This window comes from Miniopterus schreibersii, assembly GCF_964146895.1.
Source record: "Miniopterus schreibersii genome assembly, chromosome: 10".
NCBI classification, from domain to species: domain Eukaryota; kingdom Metazoa; phylum Chordata; class Mammalia; order Chiroptera; family Miniopteridae; genus Miniopterus; species Miniopterus schreibersii.
In genome coordinates, this window is record NC_138110.1 from 51,175,650 (window position 1) to 51,193,300 (window position 17,651).

Below are 17,651 nucleotides of genomic sequence, written 5' to 3' on the forward strand. Positions count from 1 at the left end.
CTCACTATTGAATTTACTGATTTTGTGGGTTCCATTTCTCCACATTAAACCCTAAACCAGCGCTGCCCTATAGAATTATATGCCCTCCACAAATGCAAATGACATAAGTAATGTAAAATTTTCTAATTGCTACATTTTTTAGAAAGTAAAAAACAACAACTGGTGAAATTAATTTTAATAACATTCTGTTTAGCCTACTCTATCCAAGTTATTATCATCTCAACATGTAATCAATATAAAAAATCATTAATGAGACATTTTACGTTTTTTATATTGTTTTCAAAATCTGGCATGTATTTTATGCTTAGGACACATCTCAATTAGGACTAGTCACCTTTCAGGTGCCCAGTAGCCATTTGTGGCTTGTGGGGACGTTCTGGACAGCACACGAGCCTTGCACACTTTCCTTCGCCTATAAATTAGATTTCCCTTATCATCAATACTACTCTTTATTGTAAATATCTGGGGGAAGCCTTCTAAGCAGAGGGAATAGCATGTGCAAAGGCCCTGAGGCAAGACTTAGGAGAAGGAAGTGGCTGAAACCTGGGAGAGGGGTGTAGGAAATGAGACTGGGGAGAGGATGCAGCCAGATCTTGGAGGCTCTCTTGGGTTGTGGTAAGAAGCAATTGTAGTCGCCAGGTGAGGGGTTGCCTTTTAGCCTCTGCCCACTCTCAAAGGACAACCGAATATCACCAGTGGCAATCAAATTTAGAGGGTTAATGGGTAAGCCTTTGCAACCAAATGTAAGATTGTGTTGAAGATCCAACTGCAAATCTACACCCTTTTCGGATCCATTATTAAAAACATGAATCAGTCTTCTAACTGCCAAGAAAGGGTGATTTATATAAACCCAAGTCACTCCTTGTAATGATTTATATTAATGATCACAAGTATAGATTTTTCTCAAGGAGCTTATCAGTGCAAAGAGAATATGCAGCCAGGAAGTAATCAGAGCCCAGAGCTGTTATTGACAGATTGACACACATGATCCCTATCTCCCCGGCACCATTTATCATGAGTTGCATTTGATAACCGTGGGGCATCTACAGACTGTGGCCATAGGGAAGTGGGTGTTGTTTCTGGCAGAATTTTGCAGAGAGCACGTGGACTTCAGAGCACCTTGGTCTTGCCTCATGGGGCCCCTCGAGCTATTTTGATCTAGTTATGCCTGGGAATTCAAGGCACCCCGGACGTTCATTCGTGCACTCACCAGGTATCTATTAAGCATCTACTCTGTGCGGTGCACTGTCCTGGGAGCGTCAGGACTGGGAAAGGGCTGTTCCAGGTAGAACAGAAAAGGCAAAGATACCGAGTTAGAAACGAGCTTGGTGGGTAGAGGCAGGAAAAATGGCTGTGAGCGGCAGTGGAGTTAGCCGGGGGATAAATGGACAGACACAAGGCCAGGAGTTGACTGGGACCAGGTCGTGGGGGGCCTGTGGTCATGGTGAGGATTTTGGGTTTTACTCTTACTGAAAGAGACATGGATTGGGACCTTAAGCAAGGGGGCGGGGGGCAGGGGGGGACGTGACCTACCTTAGGTTCCAGCGGAATCCCTCTGTTATGTTGAAATTAGATTGCAGAGAACACGAGCAGAGACAGGGACAGCCATTCGGAGGCCAGTGCAGTAACTGGGCAGGTGGTGATGGAAGCTGGGACCGGAACCGAGCAGTAGAAGGGGTGAGACGATGATGAGTGGGTAAGAGGTGGGGGGTAAGGAAGAGGACCTCGAGATGGCTCCTGAATTTTTGGCCTGAACCAGGGTGAGTGACTGAATACCCATTTGTAGGAACAACCCATTTTGGCTGCAGCAACGTGATCTAACTAAGCCTCGTGTCAGAATCTGATTGTAAGTTTGCCCCTGTGACTCTCAAAACCAATAGAATACGCAGATATTGGGAAAGGAGCTGTGGGTGTACTGAGGACATGGAGAGAGGAGAGCAAAGGGAACCATGGCTTACTTAAAATACATTCATTCTCTTTATTTTATAGATAGAGAGACTGAGGCACAGAGAAATGAAGTTACTTACCCGGGTCACACAGCTAGAACATGGCTAAACAGGATTTGAACCCAGAGCCCATGGCCTTAACCACTGTGCTGCTTAACCAGTCTCCTGGGGTGGCTATTATTTCTAGATTGTTAGTGTGTTTGTTAGTTTTCACAGGTACAAATGCCATTGCCAACAGTGTCTTATACACACATCTTTGCATACCCAAAGATAAGTGTTTCTGAAAGGTAAATTTCAGAAAGCGGATATGGTGCGTAGTAGGTTTAGGGCCCTGGTGTTCTGTGGCATCTGTCAGCTCCCACCCCTGGCACTAATGTGCGTAGATCGGTGCCTGCTTGTCTTCCCTTCCACTAACGAGCCAGCCCCTCCAGTGGCAGAACTGGCTTTTGAAGGAGGCTGTCTTCTTCCAGGAGGTGAGGGATAGGAAGGTGGTTGGGGGGTAGGGGCTTTTTATAAACCACTAGACAGACCCAGATCAATAATGCATGTTCCCAAAAAGGCCAGCCCATTATCTCACAGTCTGCGACAACTGGCACGCAGAGGGTGGTCCTAAAAAATTTATCATCTGCTATTTTCTGCTCATCCGTGCGGCAGTTCCGATGGTTCTTGGGGCTGGAGACTTCAAAACTAAGATAATTCCAGGCTTTCTTCCAGTCCCAGGGTGGAAAATAGCCATCTGTCCTAATTAGGGTCTGGTTGAGGGAACTGGTGCGGGCACAGCACAGAACAGGGGCTCCACGTCCTGTTCCCTAATTGCAAGGCGGGGGGGGGGGGCTATCCATTTTTCCTTTCCCTGCATGCTTTTGACACACCTCCCTGCGTTGTCGCTCAGAAGCGTCAAATGCCCAAGGGAACTGGTCCCAGGGCCTATCAGTCAATAAGTGGCCTCAATTATCAATACATTTTCAAAGCCATTGGGCAAGTCCCTGGGTTGGGTGACCTTCAGAGACCAGCAGGGTCCTCGCTGGGCTGCTTCACCAGTAGGCGGGAGAGGAAGCAGCACATGGAAGCCAGGGTCTTGTGCGCATGCGGCCTTCGGTGAGAGAGCCCGTGCGCCGGGAGACTGTGCCAAGCTGAACCGCTTTAACTCGATCCAGACAGTCCTTTGGTGAGCTCGGGGGCGCGGGCAGGCTCTGAGACGCCGAGGTGAGCTAGACGTCGGCCCCGCCTGGGGCGAGGGCGTATTTGCCGCATCCCAGGGCCATCTGTTCTATTATTTGAAATTTTCTTTAACTGGACTTACTTCTTGAGACTTAAATATTCTTTTAAAAGGAAGCTCTAAATTATGATTGTAAATGAAAACCCAGTATCCATTGCCTTCAGGAAAAGGTCACTGCCAAACCCAGTACAATGAGCACAGCAGTGTTTTGACATTTCAGCAAGATGCTGCCTCCCACAAGGCTGGCATGAGGACTAGCAGGGGAGTAGGGGTGACTCCCTAAGGGAGAAGTCAGGAGCTGGTACCACAGGAGGCAGAACGACTGGTGAGCAGTCAAGTCCGGGAGATGCCCACAGCACCCTTAACAGGCTGTCTCTGAAGCGAGGTGCTCAGAGGGTGGACTGGGTTCGTTCCTTCACAGGTGTTTATTGTGCACCTACAATCCCAACAAACAAAATAGGCAAAATCTCTGGTCTTATGGAGCTTATGTTCTAGGGCAAGAGTTAACAGAAAATATATTTAAAGTATGTGGTGCATAAGATAGTGAAAAATGGTGCGAAGAATAAAGAGAGGAAGGGAAGCCAGCAAGGAGAGAGGGGAGGGGAAAGGGAGAGTTGTGATTTTATGTAGGGCAGCCTCACGGAGAAGGCAAAGAAAGTAAGGGAGCCAGTCAGGGGAAGTCCCCTGGGGAAGAGCATTCCAGCAGAGGGAACAGTGGACGTGAAGGCCCTGAGGCAGAAGCAGGTTCACAGAGCAGCCAAGAGACCTGAGTGGCAGAGCAGTGTGAGCATGAAGACAGGAGGAAGTGAGGAGTCCACTGCAATGGTCCAGGCAGGAGAGATGATGGAGGCTCAGACCAGAGTGGGGAAAGGAGTCAGGTGCTGCACATAGAGGGTGGAGCTGATAAGACAGGCTGATGAGGCAGATGTGGAGTGGGAGAAGAGTCAAGAATAACTCCCAAGATTTTGACCCAGACACCTGCAAGGAGGGATTTTCTGTTTATGGAAATGGGAAAAGCTGTGGTGGGGACCTGATAAATTGCAGATGCCTGTGAACTGCCAAGAGGAGCCATCCAAGGCAGCCAGCCTTCGGAGTCAGAAGTTCAGGAGAGAGTCCCAGGCCTGGATAGGCCTGGAGCAGGGGAGAGTGGGGATTGCATGCAGATTGTTTGCCTGTTTGGGCTTTACGGGGTCGGAGATGCTCAGTAGATTCTCAGAGAGGTCTGTGATCCTAAAAATTTGCAGGCCCCCAGCCAGAAGGGCTGCTTGTAGGAGAGACTGGCTTTCGAGAGAAAGGCCTGGGAGGGTTTCTGGCCAGGCACTTGTTTTTCATTTCCATCTGTGAACACAAGGAAACCACACCCTGAGCTGCAGACTGATAGCCAGAAATCAATTCTAAATTGCAAGGTTGGGTACTTTGCAGGGGCCAAGTGGCTGGATGCCCAGGACAGTGTGCCCAGATTCCGGACACCAGATCGGTGGTAACTTCCAACTCAGCCTCTCTGAGATATCAGCTCCTGACATTCCTGCCGCTGCTCATTAGAGTCAGAAAAACATGTCGATGCAGGTTATCTCGGGAAGAAGAGGCTCATTTGGTCCCACCCTGGTGTTCAACTTGCCAAGCACATTCCTACAAGACACTTTTTTCAATTCAGCAACACTTGGGAAATCACTCAAATTCTAGAAGCTAAGTATATCGGGATTAAGTTCAGCTGCATGTAAAAGAAAATATAAAATAGCAGTGGCTTAAACAAGATAGAATTTTGCTTCTCACTCACATAAAAATATCTGGAAGTTGGCAGTTCAGGGCTGGCACAGTGGCTTCAAGGTTATCAGAGACCCCAGCTCCTCCTCCCCCTTTCTGTTCTACCGTGTTTATTGCATGGCTTCCAACTTCGAGGTCTCCTTGTGATTCAGAATGGCTGCTTGAGCTCCATCTATCACAGCCACATTCCAGGCAGGAAGAAGGAAAAACCAGAAGGGCAAAAGCATGGACCTTCAAGTTGAGTCAGCTCCTTTTAAGGACCTCATCCCAGACATCACATACAACATGGACAGAGCTGATTTACTTAGCCACACAGTCTCAGCCAGAAATGTGGGGCACACAAGAAACTTGGGCTATTCAAGGAGGGTTTCACTAGTTTTCGCTAAGGTGCAAGCAAGTGTGTGGAAACCACCACTGAGAGTGCAGCACCCAAGGTTGGTTAGGTAGCAGTGGGTTCATCCCCACCCAAGACTAAGGGGATGAGATGAGTGAATGGTTACTGGAAACTGGAGACACAAAGAGCCACCCAACAGGAGCTGTCACCCTCTGTTGACACCACAGGGAGATGGAGGGATCTGTACGCGACCTCAGTTCACCTCTCGCTGATCTACCAAGCCCCCCATTGGCCATACCTAGCCCAAACCCAGAGAGTAAAGTCACTTGTGGGTGCAGTTCATCCAGGCCAGCTCCCTGGGCTGGACAGCTGGGCAGAGGGAGGATCTGGAAGGCCAGGGAGGACCACTTCCACATGTAGCTACAAGAGAGACTGAGAAACCTAGTTTCCTAGCTAAGTGATTGAAGATTAAAATCAGGACCTGTTGAGAAGGGGAAACAGATATTGGTGGGCAGCCCAGGGTCTTGGCCACAGCAGAGATCAAGAGCAAGGGGCCCTGTGAGGGGCAGTGCCCCTAGCAGGGGCCATGTCACACAACGGGCTCTGCCTGCACTGTGAGGAGTCATCGTTCACATGGAAACTGGGGAGGAGCATCTCAGGCAGAAGGAAAAGGGCGGGAGATGCGTGGCAGGAAGGACAGCCAGCAGGACCTAGGGAGCGAGCAGCAGCATGCTGGGGGCGAGGGCAAAGGGAGATGGCACGAGGCCAGTAGAAAGTCGCTGAACTTTTCTGAGCAGGTCAGGTGCACACGATTCATGTTTTCAGGGGCCCATCTGGCTGCGGGTGGAAAGGGGGTGGCCCAGAGACAAGAGTAGAATGGGGGAGACCAGTTGTCCCGGTGGGAGATGCTGTGGGCTCCCAGAGGGAGAGGGGTGGAGGAAGCAGGTTCTCTTTTGAAGGTCTGGCGGGCAGAACTTGCTGATGGATTGCAAGTGGGAGGAGGGCGGAGAATCGAGGATGACTCCCAGGGTTTTGGCTGAGCTGCTGGGCAGATGGTGGTGCCATTTACAGAGATGGGAGACTGGGGGAGGACGGACGGGTTTTCAAGCTTACGACACACTCAAGCTGCTTTGCCAACATCACCCACCAGGAGAAGGGGCTAGGTGACTGGCTCTGTGTAGCCCACCCTGAAAAATGGGAAAGCACACTGGAGAGCCCTCATGGTTGAATAAATAGCCTCTGCAAATGGAAGTGCATATAATTACAAGTGAAAAGAACATTTCTGGGTGGAGCTTCTCAGGGAGGAAATGACCAATGATTGCTGAATGCCATTGATTATGAGGGTGACCTGCCCTCTCCTAGGGTCCCTCTGCCACCTCCCCTCCATGGAGAATGACTTTATTAGAATTTTCTCCCTGAAGCTTCTGCAACCAGAGCCAGCAGAAGGCAGAGGAGAAAAAAATTAACTTCATGAGCTCTCTGACAGCCCAATGTTCATTAATGAAATTCCAATACTGCCTCTTCGACATCTGCTTAATTCATTTGGGTTTAAGAACCAATTTTGAGCCTTAGCTTTTCATAGCTAAATACAGAAATTACATTTGACTTTATTTTGTAACGTCCAAGAATCAGGAATGGTATCCCTTTTGCCACCATTGTGAGGAAATCGCATTTGAGAAGTAGGTCCCAGGAATCCAGTGTCATTATTCTGAATTGTTGCCAACAGACAACAGTGAGCAGGCTCCAGTCCAGAGCTAGGGAAACTATGGAGTCCTTTTGCTCAGATGTGGCCTTGGCTTGCTGCTGTTTGTCCCCTGGGCCTTTCTCTCACCCTCCTGCTAGGGACAGAGCTGTTCTGTTGGGGTCTGATGGCTGTTAAAGAGGAATCCCATGGGCAGGCAGCTCACAACCTGATCCAGTCACATTGTGGGCATTCCAGGGGCACTTGAGGACCAGATGAGGGCTGCCACATGAATTCCAGCTTGGTGGGTGGACACAGTGGCTGGAGGACAGTGTGGGACACAGGTGCTTTCTCACCTGTGGCCTGAGCTCAGGGACTTCCACCCTACCCCACCTGTCCAGGTCAAGGTTCTGTTCCAACCTTGACTCAGACCCACAGCCTCTCTCCTCCCTCTTCAAGCCTGTTCTTTCTGGGTCTCTGGGCCACAGGAAGTGTTACTTTGCAGGTTTACTTAGCTAGTCCCTTCAGCTGGAACAGAATCAGCTAAAGGTTGCAAACTAAGTGCCTACGGGGCCAGGCAAGTGTTGCAAATGAGGGAAGTGGGCATGGTGGGTGCCAAGGAGAACCGGATGGGGCCCTTCTAAAGCCAGCTTTGCTTAAACCCACGTGTTGGCCCTTCAAGGCCAGATCTTTGTATTTTTTAAGCAAAGCCTGAAACCTAGATCAATGTGAAATCTCCCGATTAAAAATACAAAGTTAGCAATTCATTCAAACTTTTTTTAAACACTTTTTCGAGCAGACCTAAAAACCAAACACACGTGCAGACAAGATTCTGTCCAGAGGCCCTCAGTCTGTGAGCTGTGTGTTAGACTTTAATTGGGAGCCACAATAATGAAAATTTTTCAAAGCTAACGTGCATTAGGTGCTTCCTGTATGCCAAGCATTGAACTAAAGGCTTTACCTATTTTTTTCTCAATTGGGATTCTGCAACAGTCCAGGTGAGAGACAGTTGTGTTTAGACACAGGCTTTATTTTTCCCCGTGTCCCACCCTCACTACTTCCCCAAGGAGGGCCTTACATCCCAGACTCTAATTACTTACATATAATTTTAAGAAAACAAACATCAAAAGGCATCGTCTCCTTAGTTACCCATCAAAACCAGTGCCCCTGTGCCATCAAGGTTGGGTGCCATAGGAGTTTATGTGGGAGGGCTGCAGGGTGCATCTGCTCCCACCTGACACAGGCCTCCAGGGCAGGAAGTGGATTTGAGCCACCTAAGCCCCAGGAATGGCAAAAACTGGGTCATGTTTCGAATCTTGAATGCCCCCAGCACCTGCTAAATCCCCATAGGTAGCGATTACTCTGACCCAGACCTTTATAAGGGAAAATTAACTCAGCAGCTCCTAAAATGTCCAGGTAATTCATGAGATCATCTCAGGTAACAGGTCAAAATAACACTGATTTTACTGCTTATGAACTTATTCTGATACACATCAAAAAATATATCGTTAACACTTCAAATCCAGGATTTCACAGTCACTTGGGTTGAGATTCAAGTTTATTTTTTAAAGTCGCTTTAAAGCAAAATATCAAATAAATAATAGCGCAGGCGGTGCATGGAGAGACCCAAAAAAAAAGCCATCACAACGTGGGTGGGCAAATGGGCGTCATGGGGGAAATGCCATGTTCCTGGCAGGCGAGTGGTTTGGGCACTGAAATTTAAGTGCCATCATCATGGTAGGGGTGGGGCTTCCCAGGCCCATTAGATTCACAGAGAGGTGTCAGGGTGACTTCACCCCTGGCCCAGCGAGGTAGGAAGGTTTGATCACGGAAAGAAACCGAGTCTGTTTTTGTCTGCGTGTCCCCAGGTTTATGTTGGACAAAATCAGTTTGGGTTGGCTGGCTCAGCTTTGTTTAAAATATTGAAAACTGGCCTTTTGATTTCTGTGTGGCCCCGTGTTCCAGGTTTTCCCTCCCTCCCGCCAGGGCCGCCCGTCTGCATGGGGCTGTGCTCGGCAAGGAGATTCCATCGGATGTTCTCGTGTTCCAGATGTGGCTTGGCAGAGCCTCGTCGCTATGGCAGTTTTAATAAAGCAGGTTACTGTCCCCAAGGGGAGGCTTAACATGTAGTGCTGCTTATGCACAGATGCCACTGTCACTTCACGGCGCTGTTACATTGTGCTCTCGGAGCGGATTGACGAGCTCTCCTTCAGCCGCCTTATTTGGGCCGGGCGAGGGCGCACAGCGAGCACGCACAGGGAGCTACTGGCCCAGAGCGCCAGTGGCTTACTTCCTCGGAAGTGAGTGGGGTGGAGATATAAGCACTTTGAGGCCCTGGTTTTGAGCCCATTAAAAATAAACAGTCCTGCAGGCTGTTTGCTTTTTGCCAGCGCAGCGTTTGGGGCTGCTGACGGCAGGTGAATTACTCACCAGGTGGCGGCCTCCCTGCTTTCCAGAGGGTCTGACAGGTCGGGTGGGCGGCCAGCTTCGTCCTCTGGAGACCTAGAGAGGCTGGCATCCCATCTGCTCTTCCTGCTTTGTCTTCGTTGTTTGTGAAGAGCAGGCAAAGGGCTGATTGTGCCTGGACTGCCCTGGATTCATTCTTCAAGAAATACGTATTGAGCATCTACTGTATGCCAGGCACTGTTCTAGGCTGGGGCTGTGAGGCACAGTCAGTAACTGCGGCCCTCGTGGTGCTGACATCTGGGGCTGCAGGGGGATGCCAAGCAAGACAAATACGTAAAAACGTAAAAGTACATTGTGTGTTAGATGGTGCATCAGAGCTGAGATTGTGAAACAAGGAAGTGGATGTGAAGTTTCCGGGGCGGGGGAGTAAAACTGTGGCCGTGGGGCAGGGAAGGCCTCACTGAGAAGACGGCTTTTGAGTGGAGACAAGAAGGGGGTGAGAGGGCACAGGCCGGGGGGGGGCTGAGGGCAAGGAGTTTCAAGGAGGAGGAAAAACATGGGCAAAGGCTCTGAGGTGGGAGTGAGCCTGGCTGCGGAATGGGTGGGGAGTGGGCTGCAGGGTCCCGCAGAGCCTGTGGGCGACCACGGGGACTTTATTCTCGAGTGAGTGGGAGCCATGGAGGGTGCTGAGGAGAGGGGGCACTCTGGTCAGAGTCCAGTCAGGAGGCAGTTGACCTGATTCAGAGGAGAGAAGGTGAGCGCCATCCAAGAGGGGAGGCCACAGGCTCTGGTTGCGGATCTACTTTGAAGAACAACAGGCTTTGCTGATGGAGTGGATGTGAGAACGGAAAGAGGGGACGAAGGAGTAGCCCAGATTATTGCTTAAGTAACTGGAGGAAAGGGAAGGCAATGTAGGAGGAGCCACGAGGGGGTGGGTGACACCAGGAGCTCAGCTCTGGGTGTGGCACCCGAAGTGTCTGTTCACACTTCTTTGAAGTGACAGCACTGGGTTGTACCAAGCCAGTGCTACCAAACGCCAGCCGGCCCTCACCCTTCCACTGTTTCACCATGTCTGTGTGCCACCTGTACTGTTATTTACTTATTTTAAACAGCTGTGGTTTAAAACAAAACGAAAACAGGATCCCACTACCCTGAGAGAGAGAAGCGTGCGTCCCTTGCCCCAAATGGGAGGAAAGTAAATCATTTGAGCAAATATAAGCTAACACCGCCGCCCGCCCGAGCTCCCAGCGGCGGCCAGTTCCCGCCCTGTCAGACAGAAGGTGTGCAGGTGTGAAGGACACTTTCTCCTGGAGTTTACCAGGAACGAGCAGGAATCACTCGCACCACTGCTGTCCCTGGTGGTTGGTGATGGGACCCTGTGCCGCTCTCACTGCTGGTGTGCCAGCTCAAGTCCCCTCGGGGATGACTGGGGGACTGGATATACCTACAGTCCAGAGACTGTTCTGAGCCTTGCTGTAGCCAAGAGTTGACTGAGTGCAGAGGAACCTCTGTGCGCTTCCTTGGTACAGTGTCACCACCTCCCACATGATATAAACTGAACATTTCCTAACATGACACCCAGCACCCACCTCTCCCAGCAAACAAGCCTGGATCTGAGTCCTCACTTCCTGCTTCCCCAGCTCTGCCACCTTCACCATCATTTAACTCCCCGAACCCAGTTCCCTCTTCTGGTAAATGGGCTGTTGAGAGGATTAAGTAAACCAGTACATGTGTAAACAATGTACACAACCGACATTCAGCCAGTGACAGTCACCACATTAATAATGATGATGACTGTTGACATATAACAGTGCCCTCTGCCCCACGGACAGAGTGGAGCTGTCTCAGCAGCTGAGTTACATTAGGAGTTGCAAAACCAAGGCCTTCAGGGACGGAGCAGATAATGTGGATGAGTGAAGTTGGTGTGAGACTATAGGGAGTGCTGGCGAGTGTGGCCAACTAGAGAATACAGGATCAGTTTCCACTGCACAACACACACACACACACACACACACGTCCATGGACACAAACCAGCTTGAGCTCCTGAGTTATATGGAAACCCAAAGAGTAAGATAATTTTTTATTATTTTAGCAGGTATCTGTTTAGCACCCACTATGTGCTGCGCCTGTTCTAGGCTTGGAAATATGACAGTGAACAAAGTAGGCCTAAATCCCTGTGGAGCTGTTCTAGTGGAAGTGACAGGCAGCATGCAAACAAGTGAACTAGAAGTGACTTTGGGGCTCAAGGGCAGTAACTGCTGTGGGGAGAAGTGAGGCAGGGAAGGGAGTTGGGGGGGAGCAGTTTCAGTATGGGGCCAGGGAAGGTTTCTCTGAGATGTCTGAAGTTTGGTCAATAACCTGAAGGAAGTTAGAGGGAGCACCCCAGGCGGAGGTCACAGCTCAGGCAAAGGCCATGAGGTGGGAATGTGGCCCATATTCAAGCTTGGGGCCTCAAGGACATAGGCTTGATATGTCAGTTTGTGGTTAAAATTCAAGATGGAAGGAACTGATTGGCCAGCAGAAGGCTGCCTGGGATCCCAAGGGGCCAGGTCCCCAGGAGTGGCCTGAGGCTGGTGAGGCCCCAGGGCTTGGCCAGACCTCCCCATCAGGTTCCAGCAAGTTATCACCAGCTGGTTGAGGAAGGCCTCGAAAAGCCCACCTCCTCCTTCCCCTCCAGAGGGAGACTTCACACCTGGTGGAAAGCCTTTCCTTGCCTACCAGTTACAGCTGGGCCCCTCAGGGACTTCTCATGAGGGCCTGTGACCTTGATACAGATATTCACACAGTCCCCAGGGCCTGACAATTCCTGTTCAAACACAAAGCCTGTCCTTTCCTCCACCCAACAGGGGCAACCTTGGCCAAGAGGCTCAGGAAACACACCTGGCTCCAGGAATGTGCCCCTTTTAAAACCACCACTGTGCTGGGCTTGAAAGGGCAGGCTTTGCTTCGTTTTCTTCAGTTTTTACAGAACACCAATGACATGTTCCTAGGGTGGGGAGGTAGGCAGCACCTGGATCACTTAGAACTCTCAGTCTAGGAGGAGAGGCAGATCATAAACAAGCAGACCAGTAAAAACCACCATTTAAGAAGGAGATAAATGCTAAGAAGAAACATACACTGGTGAGATAGGAAGTAAGCAGGGTGGGGGCTCTTTCAGGTGGGGAAGAGGTGACCTTGCTGAGGAGATAGCCTCTAAGTTAGCCAAATAATGGGACAAGCCAGCCAAAATCTCAGAAAGAGCCCCAGCAGAGGCAATAGCAAGTGCAAAGGTCCTGAGACAGGGATAAGCTTGGAGCATTGGAGAAATAGTGAGGAGGCCAGTGTAGCCAACTGAGCAAGGGGGAGGGAAGAGATGAGGTCAGAGAAACACAGGAAGTGGGTTGATGGGGGAGGGCAGGTCTTGAAGAGTCTTTTAGGCCACAGGAAGAAATGTAGGGTTTTTTGTGAGCGCAGTGGGAAGCTATTGGATGGTTTTAAGTGTGAAGAGGTGAAGAGATATGATCTATATTTGCCTCAGGAAAGCTCTAGCTCTGTTTCCTTCTGTATTTGGCAGAAAGATGGGATAAAGTTATATAAATCTCCTTTTCATTCTTAGCCTTTAGGGACAGAGTGCTGAGGGATTCTGATTGGTCGTTTTCAGGTCTCTAGGGGATTATTGGTGATTGAAATGAGCAGCTCACCATCAAGAACCTCAGATGCCTGGTAGATGCTGTATTGCTTTCCTAACAAATTTTCACAAACTGGGTGGCTTAAAACAACAGAAATATGCTCTTTCACAGTTCTGGAGACAGAAGTTCAAAATGAGGGTGCCAGCAGGGCTGTGGTTCCTCCAAAGGCTCTAGGGGAGAATCTTTCCCTGCTCTTTTGGCTTCTGGGGGCTCCAGACATTCCTTGGCTTGTAGATGCATCCCTCTGATCTCTGCCTCCATCTTTACCTGGCCGTTCCCTCTGTGTCTGTCTTCTTCCTTCTGTCTCTTAATAAGGACACTTATCCCTGGAGTTAGGGCCCACCCGGGTAATCCAGAACCATCTCTCCTCAAGATCCTTAAGTGTATCCACAAAGTCCCTTTGTCCAAATTAGGTCACATTCACTGATTTCAGGGCTTAGGACCTGGACATATCTTTAGAGGGTGGGCCGGCATTCAACCCTACAGACCCTGAGAACTGCAGGGAAAAGGAAAAGAGCTGCAGGTGGCCATAGAAGGAAGAGAAATTCCACTGTTTCCATTACAACTAGTAAGTGTTGGGTACAATTACACATCCACTCTTCACACCTTTACTGAGCGCCTACTGTGTGTCACACACCACGGGGGCGTTGAGGATTGAGCACCGAGCAAGGCGGGGTCTTTTTCCTTGTGGGGCACAGCGAGTGTGAAAGCACCTGCCCTCGGTGGGGTTTCCACACACGTCGGTTTCCTTCCTGCACGCCTTACTCTGCTGACAGCTTCATGAAACAAGAATAGGCATGAATGAAAGCACTGTGCCTGGTGGTGTATAATTAAGCCCTAATAACACGCGCTGCACGTGTAATAAGAGCTGCAGGGAATTAGAACCGGAGTGATCCCAGAGGGCAACTAGAAGAGGCTCGACCGATTGGTTAGATCTGAGGGAGGTGAGAAGTGGGTTCCGAGCCAGAAGGACCTCGGGGACAGAGGAGGAGAGCGTGGTTCGTGGCTGATGTAGAGCATTTTGGCTGAGAAGTATTCAGAGAGAGGTGAGCCAGGGGGTTGGCGTCACCAGATTTCAGTGAGAGCAAACAATACTTGGGAAGATTCCAAAGAAGACAAAAGTGTAATCTTCCCTTGGTTTACATAGCGGGTGCTTCCAAAAAAAAAAATCAGTGTATATTAATACCCTGCAAAAAAGATCTTCTGTTTATATATCAAACAGGGTTCCATTCTAGGCTCAGGTGACTTATAAACCCCATCAACGCCCAGCGGGACTGGGGACCCAGGATGCTTCCTCCTGGCGCAGGTCCATCCCACGGCGCCTTGCTGGCCACTGCCCCCAGGTGCCCCGAGAGATTTCCAAAATGCACCCCCCCCCCCCCTGGGGATGGGGTGCCATGTCCTGTTGAGAGCCACTCAGCCCGTTCCCAGACTATCAGTCAGCACCCGGGGGGGGGGGGGGTAGCGTCCGAATGGGGGGCACCCGAGTGGGGCGCGCGCCTCACCTCCCGCCGCGCCCTCGCAGGCTCCATGCAGGTGATGAACAAGACGCGGCGCATCATGGAGCAGGGCGGCGCGCACTTCGTCAACGCCTTCGTGACCACTCCCATGTGCTGCCCGTCGCGGTCCTCGCTGCTCACCGGCAAGTACGTCCACAACCACAACACCTACACCAACAACGAGAACTGCTCGTCGCCGTCCTGGCAGGCGCAGCACGAGAGCCGCACCTTCGCCGCCTACCTCAACAGCACGGGCTACCGCACAGGTGAGCGCCGGGCGGGGCAGCTTGCTTCCCTGGGCAAGCTGTGCGTGTGTTTCTGTTCGCGTTACAAATCGGCAGGCTGGTTCGGCCGTAGTGATCGAGAGTGACCTTTACAAGGGAATTGAGTTAAAAAAACAAGAGCCCACGTAAAATATGAAATACGTAGTACAGAGAGAGGCCAGAAGTACCCTGCGCGCGTTGCCGCCTGGGGGAATGCTGACGTTAAAGCCGTCGGGACTGATTTATTGACTTTAGATCGTTAGCATGGAAGAAGGTTCCAGAAGAACATTGGGCTGGGGCGTGGGCGTTAAACTGGTGTGGAGAGTGGAGAGCGGGTGTGGGGATTGTGCGGCATGGCAGCAGATGGTTTGTCCACACTTGACCGTCTGCACTGCCCAGCGGTGCATCCTGGGTGAGAGCGAGCGAGGCTTCCTGCCTGTTTGCCTTGGAGGAGGTACTTTGGTGGGTTCTGAAGGCTCACCCCCCCCACCCCCCCACCCCTGGCTGGTTGCCCGAGGCAAAGGCACAATTACAGTCACTCACCTCCAACACCACTGCAGAATCCTCCAAACTCAGTTAATTTGGCTTGCTTTAATTAAAAATAAATAAATACTCCCCACCTTGACTAAGGAGCCGAGGCGGTTGTGAAATCAGACACTGCGGTGCAGATGTTGCAGCTTCAGGAAGCTGTGTCCCAGCGACCAGGCGTGCGTTTGGGTGGGAGTGACACGAGGGAAGACCGATGGCCTCCCTCTGCTCAGTTCACAGTTTCCTTCAGTTACAGGGTGTAGCTTCGAGGACCCGTTGGGGTGGGGAGCAAGCTGGTGAGGTGTGTCTTGCAGACTCATTCCACTGCCGGAATCACCCAGGAAGTGTGGGTGCTGCTGAGAGCACTAGGAAGCCCTGATCCGAACACATAACTGTGTTGGTCCTGAGTCTGCAGAAAGCCACATGTGTGAGTTCACCAAGGACGACCACGCAGGTGGTTTCAGGGACCGGGATGTAGGTAGAGGAAGCAGGATGGGGGCACTGGGGGGCACTGACTGAAAGGGGCATCTGCCCCTCAAATCCAGATACGGCGGGTCCTCTGAATAGCATAGTTTCATTCTGTGTCATTTCATTATAACCTTGATGGGATGCCATAGGAACTTAACATTTGTTTACACTAATTAGCCTGTGGTAAAATTGGTTCCACTATATGTTACTTCTCTTAAAGTTGCAGAGCCTATCAATGACATTCATTAAGTGAGGATTTACTGTAATCATAGCCATTTGTGTTAAGGGTTGCCAACCTTCAAATATTTCTACTCTGAATTTTTTGCTGAAATTTGCTGATTTAAAAAATGTTGGCAAAACTCAGTGTAAACTGTGGGCCAAACAAAATATGTCTGAGGGTTGAGTGTGGCTAACAGACCCCTTTTTACAACCCCTGGCTGAAAGGCCTGTGTAGAAACTTTTAGCTTTAGGTGCCAAAAGAACAGACCCCTAAAAGTGTTCTCATCAACCCCCTCATTTGACAGCCAGGACAGTGGCAACCTAGAAAAGAGATTTGCCCAGACTCATAAAATGAGGTGCTTGTGGCTTAATCAAAATGGATACAAGACTGTGGGAATTCAAAGGGAGTATGGAACTTGCATTTGTCAAATTGAAAGGAAACACATATCCTTCAGTATCTTGGGGGCTCGTGGTGGGAGCCAAAGCTGAGTGTTTCAGAATCATACAGCTGGCACAAAGAAAGGAACCATCTCTTGACAGTATTCTTCAAAACTGATTTCCCAAATTTATCCTTAAATTTACACAAATCACCGAAAAGCTGTTTCCCTAAAGAACGGCTTTCATCAGACACTATGCTTAATTACTATATCCTCAATGAAGACTGGGAGCATAATGTCAAATGTAAATTTCTATACACAGAACATTTATGTTTTTTGTAAAACTGTCACCAAAAATTTTATTATATTTAGAATGCCCCTATATGCAAGGAACCCCATTCCAACCTGACTTTCAGAACTAAGGATCCTGAAAACATTTTTACTTTGAACTGGTGTGCTCCTAGTTATTAAATAACAAGGGCTGCGTATCCTGTATACTTTCCCTTTTCCCCTGGCAGCTAGGAAGCTCAGATTTGAGTTTTAAGTTAAGTTGCTGCTTAATGCAAAAACATTTAAAGCTACTGCTACCTAATATATTGGTTATTTACTTGAGAAAAATGACCAAAAAATTATAATAAATTCAAAATCCCTCTTAAGTTAATTTGATTTATATGACTCACATTAGAAAATATAACTTTTTAGTCCCCCCGACCCAAAACCAATGGTTTACTGTTCTTGCTGGGTCTTTAGACACAATGAATCCTGCATTCTGTGGGTGTCTAGGGCAGTTGGTTGAGTTGGACTTAAGTTTGTGTGTGAGACCCAAGGTAACAACTGTTTATTACTTTCAGTTAAAAGTCCATGCTGCTTTGGTGGGACTGCCCCACTCAAAGTCAGGAATTGATACTCAACCCCTTTCTTTTTCTGAGATATAAATTGACATATAATTGATATTATTAACTTATAACATTACATTAGTTTCATCTGTATAACATAATGGTTGAATATTTGTATATATTGCAAAATAATAACCACAATATGTCTAGTTAGCATCTGTCACCATATGTGGTTACAAGATTTTTTGTGTGTGATGAGAACTCTTAATATCTACTCTCTTAGTTTTCAAATATGCAGCACAGTGTTAGTAACTGCAGTCACCGTCTACACATTACATCCCCACGGTTTGTACCTTTTGATCTCTTTCACCCATTTTGCCCACCCCGTAAGCCCCTGCCTTTGGCAACCACCAGTCTATTCTCTGTATCTTTGAGCTCAATTT

The 17,651-nt window shown here is 49.4% G+C and overlaps 1 protein-coding gene across 3 annotated transcripts in view; it reads left to right on the forward strand.

Annotated features, from left to right (window-relative positions):
- The window catches only part of SULF2 (sulfatase 2), a 91,361-nt gene that overhangs the window by 24,255 nt on the left and 49,455 nt on the right, over positions 1–17,651 (forward strand). For all 3 annotated transcript variants that reach the window (XM_081149489.1, XM_081149488.1, XM_081149490.1), the window contains exon 3: positions 14,544–14,783. In XM_081149489.1, the coding sequence (XP_081005615.1) occupies positions 14,544–14,783 (240 nt within the window). The remainder of the gene's footprint in view (positions 1–14,543; positions 14,784–17,651) is intronic.